Here is a 14,837-nt window from a genome sequence, read left to right on the forward strand (position 1 = left end):
TTTTTTCAGTGAAACTAATTTATTTCAGTGCATTAAACATCATTTGGGAGGGTTTTAGCTTTTCATATGAGCTATTTCAAACACCAATTGATTAATTAAAAGTCAGGTTAATAGCAGGTGTTTCTACAAAATAGACAAGCAACAAGACTTTTGTCAGGGACTGTAGTCTTATGATAAAGCATTTTCTCCCAAAAGCTACGAATGATTATTTGTTTCTATTTTCAGTGGTTAATTCTATGGAGACTTAAGTAATACTAAACTGGTTTGTAGAATAAAGATGCAAAAGCTGTCTTAATGTGCTCTAGACAAAAATAGTAGATATTAGTTGTTAGCACAGCTCATTAAACTACCAAGCTAACTAAAATAACTAAAGTACTGAAAAATTAAGATTTCCCTTTAATGTAGCAGGAAAGCCAGATGTGGGTTACAGCACGGATCACAGAATAGGCATTAATTATTTTGTCAGCTGTCGGATTCTGTCAATCTCAGAGTGGGTGTGAAAGCTGACTTCCATCCTTTGTGTTAAGGCACCAGAAACACCATAATTATACTGAAACTGTTGCTTTCCCAACCACAATTTCCCAACAACTAAGCTTTTTGGTTTTGTTTGAAGCAGTATTTTGCTATCTTAGTAAAGTAGGGGGATTTATGAAGGAAATTTCTATTCGATGTTATAACTTAAAACCTGTTCACTTGAAAGAGATAAGCGTCATTTCTACTTGGACAGTGCTGATTTTTCAGTAATTATAAGATACCTAAGGAATGTCATTTCATAAAATAGCTACTGTGGGTCATACGATTCATTCGCTTGTAGCAGGATGTTCACGTGACACCTATATTTAAGTACATGGGTACATTAACAACAATCAGTTTTTACTGATTTTGGTCTTTTGTTTTTAGTCCACAATACAGTAAATACCTTTAAATACCTTTACCAACCTTGGAGTTGATGCAGCACCACATGTACACAGACACAGTCAGTTCATTTTGCCTTGATCAGTATCATTGTAGACATAATTCTGGTGAAAGTATAGGCAAGACTTTATTCAGAAGGGGTGCATGAAAGTGCGCATGCTAAATTAAACTCAGGCTAATGCATTGTGAATGCATGCAAAAGGAACATGCAATGTACTCTCTTTCTCTCTCTCTAAATCTTCTCACCTCCCAATTAATCTCCACTCTCTACTGCTTTCTGCTTACAGTAAACTGGATGCTTTCATCTATGATGCGGCTGTTTTAAACTACATGGCACGGAAAGACGAAGGTTGTAAAGTGATGACCATTGGTTCAGGGAAGGTGTTTGCTACTACAGGATATGGCATCGCCCTGCACAAGAACTCTCGCTGGAAGAGGCCACTAGACCTTGCTTTGCTGCAACTGGTGGGAGATGGTGAGAGTATTGGATGTTCATTAAGTTAGATATATTGGCACAATGGAAAAAATGTTGCCACAAAGCCATTTGATTTTATGGACACTTTGGTGGATTCCGATTAGTGTGGGACGAGGTGATGTTCCGACAGTACAATGTGATGAAGAAATATGGAATCGTTACACTAGTGCTACAGTATTTTAGGTAACAAGGTAGAAACAAAACGTATTTGAGATGACATAACCCACAAGAACTAACATAACATAACAACATAAGAATAACTGAGATATCCAGTATTTTTATTGTCAGATGTAGGACACTGTGGCAGTTGCAGGTTAAGAGCTTTTACTTTAAAACAGGAAAAAGAAAGACAGAATCCAGGCAGTGTGCAAACAGTGTAGACTAGGTTAAAAGACAAATACATTAACCAAAGAACTCGAATTGTAACAAGAAACATGATTTTTATACAATGCCTTTCTACCAAAAACCATAATTCAAGCCACAATGCATTTTTACTGCATACTAATTTATGACATATCAATATATGGCTATCCAATACAGGCATCAACACCACTGGGCTGTAAATATTTTGTATCAAAGCTGGTGAAAGGCGCAAACCCGTCAATAACAACCTCCCAGATTACAGAAATCTGGGAAATCTTTACTGGCAATCTTAAAAAGGAAACGGGTTAGACTGCCATGCTCAGCTTCACCTTGACTCCTTTCATTTAGCAGTTTGCTAGAGAGAGACTCTAACAGTGTTTGGCGAAGCGAGATCAAAGGCGCACAACAGCTTCCTTGGTGAGCCGATCACTAATAACGATAATGATAAAACAGCTGTATACCTATGTCAAGGAAAGGTAGCAAGACGTACTGTAATGAATTAACTCATATGTACTCAGTTAAATTTTGTACTTTGAAACATTGTTTTCTACAGACACTTGAATACTACAAAGAATGACTACAGCAGAGACATCATATAAGCTTATCATTGGATGCTTAGAAATAGGTTTCTTGGCAGAAAGTTAGGAAATATTTACCATAATGCAAATGGAATTGTGTTGTGTATCATGAATTTGAAATGTACTTAGCTAGATTTACAATTACATTTACATTTATGGCTTTTGTTAGACATCCTTATCCAGAGTGATGTACAAAAGTGCTTTGAAGTCTCTATCAATGAATACATTAACACTGGTAACTGGTAGCAAACACGGAAAATGAGTGCTAGTTTAAATGTTCCAGGAAGAGGTACAGTAGGTCTTCACCCGTCGTTTGAAGAATGCCAGTGACTCAGTTGTTCAGACATCTTGAGGAATTTCCTTCCACTACCTCGGGACCAGAACAGAGAAGAGTCTTGCTGTATATCTTCCTCTTACCCTGAGAGATGGTGGGACCACTGGAGCAGTGCTGATAGATCTGAGGGAGCGAGGTGCAGTGTGAGGAGTGATGAGCGCTTTGAGTTAAGAGGGAGCTGGTCTGTTTTTGGATTTGTAGGCAAGCTTTAGTGTTTTGAATCCGATGCGTATAGTGGAGGTGCACAGCAATGGGCTGGTGTGTGAGAACTCAGGCAGGTTGAAAAAAGTTTTTGAAACTTGTTGGATAATTTGCAAAGGATGAATTGTGTTTATAGATAGGTCTGCCAGCAATGAGCTGCAGTAGTCCAGTCCCAAAATGACAAGAGACTGAACAAGTACCTGAGCAGCCTGTGTAGACAGAAGTGGTTGAATCTTTCTGATTTTGTAGAGCGGTGTTTTTCAACATTTTTTTTTCCAAGGTATGTTTTTTATTGAAAAAATCCCAAGGCACACTACCAACCTAAAATGTTAAAGTAATTTAACTCTGTAGCCTATATTACCAATATAAAGTTATTCTTGTCAGAGTGTCTTGAATAGGAATCAAATAAACACAAAGACTTATGATCTTTCATATTTTTACTCATTCAGTGTGAAACCTGGGCCTGTTTGGATGAACACAGAGCTGATATCAGTGGAGACACTTGTGCAGTTTTCCCACTTAAGTCCTCCTTTTTCAGAATATTCTGAAGTTGTTTCTGATTGTGTCTCCATCCACAAAACACACATTGGCCAAGAGTTGAGCATGTCCACTAACTGCCTTGGTTGAAATGGGGCATTCAGAGACTCATCAAGTTGCAACGCAAATTTCTTATTGATATGAATCTTTTCCATATGAAACAACACTTTCTATGTCTGCAGACATGTCATCAATACGTCAGGAAATTGTGTTATCTGAAAGAGGGACTTTGGCTATTTCTTTAACCGCTTCAGGTCCGAGCATCCCATTTACAATGTCTTTGCAGGCGGGAAGTATTAAAGACTCTGCCAGAAGTTCAGCAATGTGGTAGTTAGCTTTGAGAACTCTCTCATTTACCTTTGTGGTTTTTCTCATTAAATTTGCCTGTTTCTCCGTGTGTTCAAGCAGGAGAACAAAATAGTCCGCATTCTTGCGTTGAAGCAAAGGGTGTTTCGTTTGGAGATGGTGTTTGAGCTTACTTGGGACCATAGCACTGTTGCATAGCTTTTCACCACACACCAAGCACAACAGAGTCGGTATTGCTGCAAAGTAATCTTGCTGTATTGCCACACATAAGAGAATTTACTCATGGTCACCATCTTTGCTTTATTTTCACATCCACTCACACTAGGGCCTTCATCTGGGTCTGAATTTGGTCCAGGGCCTAGTTCGGAGTTAGCATTTCTCCTGTATAGAAACTTCTCCGTCACTGTCACCGTATATATATATATATATATATACAGACACTTGAAAATGGCATATTATTTGCAAACATACAGACACTTGAAAATGGCATATTATTTGCAAACATACAGACACTTGAAAATGGCATATTATTTGCAAACAATTTATGCGAAATAAATTTAGGTGAAATTGAATAATTTTCCATGGCACTCCTTACGATTTCTCACGGCACACTAGTGTGCAGAGGCACAGTGGTTGAAAAACACTGTTGTAGAGAACAATCCGACATGAGCAAGTCACATTATTGTCCATAGATACCCCAAGGTTGCGAGCTGTGACTGAAGGGGAGATCAGATCGTTGTGTAGGGATATTGCAAGATCTTGACTTGAGGATGAATCACCTGGGATGAGCAGCAGTTCAGTTTGGCTGGGATTGAGTTTCAAATGATGAGCCTTCATCCACAATGGTATGTTCACCAGACATTCTAGATGGCACTATACCTATATGGCTGGGAGAGTTAGTAAATTAGTTTGCTGGTTAGCTTTCTTGTCTGGCAAATAAATATATCACAAAGCTGAGTATTTGTAGGATACGACAGACAACTATATATAACTAGGTAGGATCTACAACAATATATATACAGTGGTGTGAAAAAGTGTTTGCCCCTTCCTGATTTTTTATTTTTTTGCACGTTTGTCACTTTTAATGTATCAGATCATCAAACAAATTTAAATATTAGTCAACGATAACAAGTAAACACAACATTCAGTTTTAAAATGAAGGTTTTTATTATTAAGGGAAAACAAAATCCAAACCTACATGGCCCTGTGTGAAAAAGTGCTAAACCTAATACCTGGTTGAGCCACCCTTAGCAGCAAGAACTGTAATCAAGCGTTTGTGATAACTTGCAATGAGTCTCTTACAGCGCTGTGGAGGAATTGTGGTCCACTCATCTTTGAGGAATTGTTGTAATTCAGCCACACCGGAGGGTTTTTGAGCATGAACCGTCTTTTGAAGGTCATGCCACAGCATCTCAATAGGATTCAGGTCAGGACTTTTACTCCACTCCAAAGACTTTATTTTGTTTTTCTTCAACCATTCAGAGGTGAACTTGCTGGTGTGTTTAAGATCATTGTCCTGCTCAGTGTTGTAATTTAAGTACAAATACTTCGTTACTGTACTTAAGTAGAAATTTCACGTATCTGTACTTTACTTCGCTATTTAAATTTATGTCAACTTTCACTTTTACTCCACTACATTTCCTAGATAAAATGTATACTTTTACTCCGTTATATTTCCACTAAGCATCTTCGTTACTCGTTACTACAAAATAAAATCAGAAGTGTGTGCGACTGCAATAAAGGAGGTTTAGCGAGTCACTGCTCCTGGATTGCACTGCGCACGTCCGCACCCTCTACTGTACGTAGAAGCACAGGGACGCGCAGCGTGCACGCACAGTCAGAGCTGGAGGCATTTATCTATAACGTTAATCGGCGGAAAGCCGCAAAGACGGCAACCAAAAGCAGTGAAATTTCACTATTCTTATTACCAGAGTTGATAGCACAAACAAAATATTAATGCAAACAATCCATTCAATACTAAATAAAAATAACATTTATTGATTTGGTTTTTGTCTCGTGAATATTTTTTATTAATGACTGCATTCATTGGACACACTGTAGAGAAAGCACACATACATGAACTGATTTGATTCAAGACTGGCATCATTACATCATGCATAAAATTTTGGTGTCCACTTTTGCCATTTTAATAATACCATAACTTTTGGCTTACTATGTAGTCATATAATATATAATATAAAACTCTTCTTGTTTTAAATTCTCACTGAGGGCTAAAACCCCCTAAAGATGAAACCCTAGAACCGCCCCTGCTCTTATGCCTACCGAAAAATCACAGAAATTTTACTTTTTACTTTTACTTCAAATACTTAAGTACATTAAATATCAGAAAATTACTTTTGATACTTAAGTACATTAAATATCAGATAGTTTAAGACTTTTACTTGAGTAATATTCTAAAAGGTACTGTAACTTTCACTTCTACCAAAGTCTTTTTCTAGTACAATACTTGTACTTTTACTCAAGTATTGCTTTCTAATACTTTATACAACACTGGTCCTGCTGCAGAAACCAAGTTTGCTTCAGCTTGAGGTCACGAACAGATGACCGCACTTTGTCCTTCAGGACTGTATGGTATACAGCAGAATTCATGGTTCCATTTATCACAGCAAGTCTTCCAGGTCCTGAAGCAGCAAAACAGCCCCAGACCATACCACTACCACCACCATAATTTGCTGTTGGTATGATGTTTATAAATTTATTTTTATTCTCTTTGCTCAGCAGCAGTTTTTGTCTCGGAACTCTGCCATGCAGGCCATTTTCTATAGAAATTGAACTCACAGTTAAGTTATGTGTTTAAGTTTACACTTTTTCCACACAGAGCCATGTGTGTTTGGATTTTGTTTTTCCTTAATAATAAAAATTCCTTTAAAAACGGCATGTTGTGTTTACTTGTGTTATTTTCGACTAATATTTAGTTGTTTTATGTTGTAGATCTGTTGATCTGAAACATTAAAGTGTGACGAACATGAAAAGAAAAGAAAAAAATCAGGAAGGGGCAAACACTTTTTCACACCACATTATATACCCAGTTTAAACAAAACTTTCAGTTTAATGAGTAGCCAATGAGGTTTGGACCAATGAGGTAACTAGTGGAACAATTGCAATTTTTTCCTTTTTCAGTCAATATTATGACTGCGTGACTTAGTTTATATTATGTTTCCCATTCCCTATTCAAATGGTTTATGCTACTTGTCTGCCTTTTATAGATTGTCAAACTTACAATTAACCATTTTATTAAATTCTTATTATTGTTTGTTTTATTTATAAAAAATGGATGAATATACATGTATATATTCTGAGATATAGAAATAAAGCTCTTGTGCTCTTGTCTTGTCAGTTATTTCTAATGACATTTTTTTTTTTCAGATGAATGAAGTATCAACTATTATTGGCTTTCAGGCTGGAGATTTAATCTTCAAAACACTGTACAAACTAGCCTATTTCAGATGTTCATCAAAGTTGTTATTATCTTCATCCCTCCATCTTTTTCTGTCATATGGGCTTCTCTTTTATGTTTTCCCCATCACACACTATTTTATTCTTCAATTCAATAATAATGTAAACCAGTCAGAAATCTCAGCTGGTTCATAATGTTTCATTTTACTCTCCTCTTTTAATAAATAAATGGCTTGGCTTTCCATAAATAAGCCTTTAACCTATGACTTCATAACCTAGCCTTTAACTTCATTCTTGTTTAAATTTATTCTTTCAGGCTCTCATTAGTCTGGTTATTTTCTCATCTATTGTATTTGTTTGTTTGTTTGTTTGTTGATTTCCAGATGAAATCGACATGCTTGAACGCCTCTGGCTCTCTGGGATTTGCCATAATGATAAGATTGAAGTGATGAGTTCTAAGCTGGACATAGATAACATGGCAGGAGTCTTCTACATGCTACTGGTGGCAATGGGTCTAAGTCTTTTGGTATTTGCCTGGGAACACCTGGTTTACTGGAAGCTGCGGCACTGCATGGGTCGCTCAAAGGGACTGGACTTCCTGCTGGCTTTTAGTCGGGTTAGTGAATAAAGACACACTCACACACAAACTGATCACAAAATTAATCACCTGCCTAATACTGTGTAAGCCTCCCTTGTGCTGCCAACCATCTCTGACCCATCAAAGGTGTGCTGTGATATCTGGCACCAAGATGTCATCATCTGATCCTTTATATTTAGTAAGTTGTGAGGTATAATGTCCATGGGTTGAACAAGTCAACACCTCAACCGCTTTGTCATGTTGCTCAAACCATTCCTAAACAATGTTTGTGCGATGACAGGGCCTTTTACTGGCATAGCAGAGTATTTTGCCCTTACACTGCCTTGTTCACTGCCCTTACACTGCCACTGTTCATTGGTTGTCCTTCCTTGCACCACTTTTGGTAGGTACTAACTACTGCACACCAGGAACACTCCACAAGACCTGATGTTCTGCTTTAACAGGGATCAATCTAGCTCAGTTTAGCTCAGTGTAACTCAGATCCTTAAGTTTGCCCATTTTTCTGCGATCAACACATCAAATTTTAGAACTGATAGTTCATTTGCTGCCTAATACTATATATCCAACTCAACATATCTCATGAATGTTATTCACTTCAGCTGTCAGTGATTTCAATGTTATATCTGATATATAAGTATGAATTTACATTCATTATAAGATGAAAACATTAATACTAACACTAATACTATATTAAGATTAATACTAATAGATAATGATGCATAATTTATTGTAACTGCACAAAGACAGATCACCTCTGCATTGTGGGAGATAAAAAAAATTATAATATTTTTGTATCGTACTCTCTGATATATTTAAATGAAAAAGATTTGACATAAATATATATGCAATATGTAACAAGTAAGATAGTAAACTCCAATAGTGGAAAAGCAATACATTAATATTTCATGTAGGTTGGGTGACACTGTAGTGTGTGTGATGTATTGCATCAGCAAGTACCCAAAACGTAGGCAGTTGCAATATTATGGCAATATTTTTAGTTCATTTTGAGTTTTGTTAAGATATTATTTAGAGCCTTTGGATATGTATGTTTCAAAGAAGACAAATTTAGCCTTTCTTAAAATCTTTTGCAGGGAATGTACAGCTGCTGCAGTTTTGAAGATGAAACCACCCCTGTAGGTAACCAAACACTTCCACAATATGATCCGATCTCCCCTATGCCCCCTCCTGCTCCTCCTCACATGGTGACTGCAAATGTAGCCAACTCTTCCATCACAACAGCACAACATCAACAGCAGCAAAAACTTCACCAGCAACAGCCAGTGTACAATGCCCTTATTCCTGGATCTCTGCAATCAGCTGGGCATTCGGGCATGGCTCTTGGGCCATCAAACAGCCCAATTCTTGGAGCACCTATGCCATGTTCCACATTTTTACCTCGTCATGATCGACGACTGGCTGTGGTGGATCGTTGGACACGTCCAAAAACTGGCCCTGAAAAGACAGGTGCCATCAATAGTGGGATCACAGACATTGCACAATTCCCACAGGGCATGCCTCCACAGTGGGCTGCAGTAGGTGGTGGAGAAGGAGGTCTGGATGAATATAAAAGATACTATGGCCCAATTGATCCAGAGGGATTAGGAGAGCCACAAAGTATAGTTTCCCAAACTCCAAAGACCACACATCAAACAAAGCCCTTGGGAAACCCAAGGTTGCCACAAAAAAAACAAGCCTCTGGGCATTTGCCCATAAACCCCACTTTGCCTCATTCTTCTCCACCCCAGCAGTCATTATGGAGGAGAACCAGTCTTTCAAAAAGAAAAGGCTCTGGGGGACCCCTGTATGAAAACATCCTTCCTTTGGGAAGGAGAGGTGGGGGAAGGTATGGAGGGAGGGATGGAGCAGGGAGAAGAGGTCGTCGTCCTCCTCCTTTGCCTCTTCCTGTGCCACTTCCCTTCTCCTCCCCTAATCAAATTCCTATTTCACCATCACCTTCTGTGCACTACATTTCAACCTCTTCTAGCACTTCTAGCTCCTCTTCCACCTCTTCTGTTTCAGTCTCGCGATCTAATTCTCCTTCTTACTCTACCTATTCATACTCATCATCACAGAGTTTCAAATACAGAGCAGGTGAAAGAGATGCATATGATGAGTTTGACACAGATGAGCTTACAGAGGAGTCAAGCCTTCTTTTGGGTAGGAGAAAAAGTCATTCGCACATGTCATCTCGGTCCCTACCCTGCAGTCCACCTCCACCCATACCACCACGCAAACCTTGCCCACAGAAAGCACAGGTGAGAGACAACACCACTAGCCAACTGGCACAGCTCCAGGAGTGGTGGGCTTCATGGGGGGAAAAAGAGAGGGCTAGAAGAGCAAGTGATGTAAGAAGTAAGGGCAAAGAAGAGAAACGCTATTATAAAGAAAGAGAAAGGGAGAGACGAAGGAGGAAGAAGGATCGAAAGAAAAAGAAGAGAGGAGAGCGTGAGAGAGAAAGAGAGCACAAGAGACATAAAGTAAAGAAGAAAAAGAAAAAGGATGGAAAATCCAGGAAAAGGGAGAAGGAAAAGCGATCTGGTCAAGAGGAAGCTGAAATCAAAGATAAAGAGGTATTTGAAAAGGGGATAGAACAGAATCTGCCTTCCTACCCTGAACTTAGGCGTAGCTCTTTTCAAAAGAAGAGTGAAAGCTCTATGCGGAGTTATGACTGGGATATGAAAAGAGAGGGAGGAAGGAGAGAGAGTGATAATCCAGAGGGTGGTGAAGAAGAAGGAGCTAGGAGAAAAGAAAAGCACCACAGGAACCCTCAGCCCTATCGCCATTCCAGGCCAAAGTCTAGCAGTAAGCGCTATCCCACTTCAAGTAAATGCTCAACATCAGTTAAATTTTGGGGTAGTGGGAATACACGTTCTGAATCTCCATCTTCTTTTCTTCCTCTTTTTCCTCTTAACTATAAAAGAACACAGTCCTTTGGGTCTGAAAGAGAGGAATATGGAAAAGGAGGTGAGATTCGACCGCTTTTAGGAAAGAATGGAAGAGGTAAGACCTATTCAAGAGAAGGCCTGTCATTTCATGAATGGGATTCAGAAGAAGAGGAAGGGGAAGAATCAGAAGAGGTAGATAGAACTGAGGAACAACGAAGAAGAAGAAGAAGAAGACGAGAAAGCAGGGTAATAGAGACAGAATCTGAAAGGGAAAGAGACAAAACAGTTGAGATCTATACAGATGACGAAGGTTCTTCAGGCGAATTTGGAAAGTTTGAAAGATACTGGGAAGGGCATGAAGGAAGGGCTGTTGGAGGCATTGGGGGTGGAGGGTGGTTTTTTGGAACTTATCCTTCAAGGGAGAGAGGGGGTAGTATAAACAGTAGAGATGACCTTTTTTTGGGATTAGGAGGTGGGGAAAGCAGCTGTGGTTTTGGAGAGGGCTCACGATGGGGATCTGGAGGCTTAGGATCCAATCAGTGGCCACCATCGCCTTTAACTCCCCCACCTCCACGAAGATACTGGTCTGTGGACAAATTACCTGTGAAGACTGAAAAGAAGTCTAAAAGGAGATCGCATGAAAAAAGTGAATGCCATACTGCCTGTTCCTGCCAGTCGCCCCACCACTATAAGTGGAACCGAGTGACCTCTCGTAGTCAAGAGGATCTGCTGCCTCACTGCCAAAGCTTCAGCAACATCAACCGGCCCAAACGGCAGTCCTCCAAACCAGACCAAGCTCAAGGCCAAGTAAAATCTGGAAGTCAGTCAAACCTCAGTGTTCATAGATCACAACGTTCTGAGAGGTCTAGAGAGTTATCATCTCCTCAGACTCTACCACCATCTCTGCCAGCTCCAATGGTCCCAGCTCTCCCCGCACCTCCATCATCCGCTCACCCGGTTCATGTTCCTCTTCCTACTTCTTCCTCCTCTGTTTCATCGCCATCAGCCATTTCCTCAACAACTGGTGCCCTGCAGCCCTCCTCTATATCCTCCTCCAGTGCCAAGCTCCAGTACCAGAGACTGTGTTCAGTGCCCCAGCCACAGAGGTACCAATCACCACATCTTCCCTTCAAAACCAAGAGTTTATGCTCACGTCGAGACTCTGCCCACTTTTCCAGTGTAGAGAGTGAGGTCTGAGGTATATAATCAAAAAGACATCAGCAAACACTCTGTGCCAATTTGGTTTTGTTGGCCCATAATGGTGAGGTGGATCCCCATCATTTTTTGCACAAGTCTCTATTGTGCTACTGAAACAAAGGTGGATCTAGGTATATCACATGTTGTGGCTTTTCTTTTTATACTGCATAAGAATGGTACTGCCTTTCAGAAAAATCTCTCTGTTAAAGAGGAATAATTTAAATGCGATTGGCTTTTCTCAGTTTTATGGGGCACTTGGGTGGAATATTCTGGATGAATGTGGTGTTTGATCGTTGTGGTGCTTGTGGACTCAGGTGTGACCCTTGGATCTCAAGGGGAGATTCAAAGGCAGAAACCTTTTAATAACACTCATAGCATTCGTACCCCCACCCCCTCCCCTCATCCTTTAAGCTTTGAATTATGATATTATCATTGCATTTGTATTTCAAGGGATGCCTTCATTATAAAAAGGTAGCAGTTTTTGGTCCCTCTTTGGTCTCCCCTCAACAACATAACTCCCTTCTCCTGCAGACTAACAGCTAGCATTCTGTTTCACTTTCTCAGTGTTTATTTTCCTAACAGGGTAAATCAACTTTTACTGATCAGTGTATGTATGACTCACTGAAACTGAGTGCCAAATTTGCTATGAGCTACTGCACAGTCATATCACATTAGGTCTAATTTTTTTCCCCTTAAGCAATACACAATTCTCATCTATATACAGTATGTGTCTACTTTGTGGTTACAACTTTATTAATTAGGAGAAAATAAGCACTGTGCAATATAATAGTGAGGGCACACACAGCATTTCAACTACCTAAAAAGTGGCAGCCCATCCCCTCACAACTGAATGTACATGTTGCCATGACCACACAGTGTGCTGCAAACCAAGAAACTAAGATCGTAGCTTTTTGGGGGTAAATCAAGTCAATAACCCATTTTAACTGTTTTTCGTTAAATTGTTAAAAGTGCAAAAATGAAATAGCTAGCCATATTGAGCGCTGTACCATCAATCAGATGTCAATGTTAGATTTAGAACATGTCATTATTCAGAGGGTGATAAGCAGGAGAGCACTGTTTACAGTTAAGCACTGTGTTTTTACATGTTTTTTCTAACTGCTCTGCTTTGTCACTTTACTAGTTGTTGCGATCCATACTTAATTAAGTCATGCAGATTTTGGCAAATGTGAATAATAAACCAGACATTAGTTTATGATTTTATAAAAAAATATATAAATATATATGAATTAAATTCTGGCACTTTAAAAAAAAAACAATATGACTGAAGATCAGAACCCAGGAATATCTGGAAAAAGTGTTTAATTTAGATTTTGCTATTAGCTTTGTGATTGCTATGATTGACCATGATATGTTAATAAGGGCATCTGCACGTTGGCACTGAGGACTGAGTCAAATATAAACTTAGATGTTTGTAGCTGTTCCAGAAATTTTCCAGAATCATACAATTTTGACGGAAATTTCAGTTGTTAGCATTTAAGATTCGATTTTTGGATTTTTTACTTTACATTTTCTCTTTCGTTCTATTACGTTAAAAGCTTTCTTTTACTGTATAAAACCTCCCACCGAAAGTTCTATATGTAATTGACACAGTCCTAATTACAGACCAGCGGGGTAACTTAGCTTTTTTTGTGTGCTTGTGACTGCATCTGAGCCATACTAAGCTTATCTATTGTATGCTGAGCTTTTCAAAAATAGTACTAATTGGAATATGTTATATTGTTAATGAGCTGAACAATGTCAAGATACTGTGCGCTAAACCTTTGATGACTGTGATGTACATATCAAGAGCACAGTAAAATGTATTTTAAATCCTCAAGAGCCAGAATCAGTGACATACTTGAATGTCACCAGTTTCCTCTAAATCTGTATGCATTGTTTATCTTGACACAAAAATTTAACACTTGTCAGCTTATATGTACATCATTTAATTCCAATTTTGACTGTTGTGCAATACTTGTCTAGATTTCTTTATATATAGATGTACCTCATATATGTGTTTGTGAAGTTTAGATAGCAATAGATTAATATGTGTTCAGCATAAAAGTCTAGCTGAAGACAAAAATATTAGTTTCACTCATGTCTTTTACCAGATTTAATGATAAAATGTGCTATATATATATATATATATATATATATATATATATATATATATATATATATATATATATATATATATATATATATATACGTATATATATATATATATATATATATATATATATACGTATATATATATATATATATATATATATATATATACGTATATATATATATATATATACATAAATATATATACGTATATATATATATATATATATATATATATATATATATATATATATATATATATATACATATGTAAAACCCATATATAACCCGCAAGAACATGATTCAGATGGTAATTTTGTTCGATCTTCTATTCACATAAACGCTTTAAACATTTATTTATTACGAATTATGCTTTATGTCACAATTTTAGGATTATGTGAAAGATTTTAACTTACTAATTAATCTGACCACTAATTAATCTTAAAAAGGCCTTTTTCTCTATTTGTCTCTTGTGTTGATAGTGTCTACTTTTTTACTGTTGTGAGTAAGTCTATATCTAAATTACAGAATATATATATATATATATATATATATATATATATATATATATATATATATATATATATATATATATATATTTCAAAGAAAAGATATATATGTTTATTCTATACATTTATTCTCTATAAATTTGTCTTTTGTCTTTGTCTGTCCTCTTTTGTCTTACACTCACTGATATCAGAGACCAGTGTCCTACTGTGTTGCACAGCTGGCCATTGTCCACTATGAGAAAAAGTTACAACCGATGCCGTGAATGTGTGTGTGTGTGTGGGTGTGTGTGTGAGTGTGTATGTGTGTGTCCAGATGACCGTGTCACTGTAGTTTGGTTGTGATGGTGGGATAGAATATTTTCGAAATAATAAAAAGGTTCAGCTGGCTCTTTATTGAGCATGTATGTTTGAGC

The 14,837-nt window shown here is 37.9% G+C and overlaps 1 protein-coding gene across 1 annotated transcript in view; it reads left to right on the forward strand.

Annotated features, from left to right (window-relative positions):
• The window catches only part of grin2da (glutamate receptor, ionotropic, N-methyl D-aspartate 2D, a), a 102,121-nt gene extending 89,164 nt beyond the window's left edge, over positions 1–12,957 (forward strand). The window contains exons 12-14 of the mRNA XM_060864902.1: positions 1,203–1,390; positions 7,510–7,742; positions 8,816–12,957. Coding sequence (XP_060720885.1) covers positions 1,203–1,390; positions 7,510–7,742; positions 8,816–11,806 — 3,412 coding nt within the window. The 3' untranslated portion in view covers positions 11,807–12,957. The remainder of the gene's footprint in view (positions 1–1,202; positions 1,391–7,509; positions 7,743–8,815) is intronic.
• Positions 12,958–14,837: the final 1,880 nt, after the last annotated feature.

Source organism: Tachysurus vachellii, chromosome 3 (assembly GCF_030014155.1).
Source record: "Tachysurus vachellii isolate PV-2020 chromosome 3, HZAU_Pvac_v1, whole genome shotgun sequence".
NCBI classification, from domain to species: domain Eukaryota; kingdom Metazoa; phylum Chordata; class Actinopteri; order Siluriformes; family Bagridae; genus Tachysurus; species Tachysurus vachellii.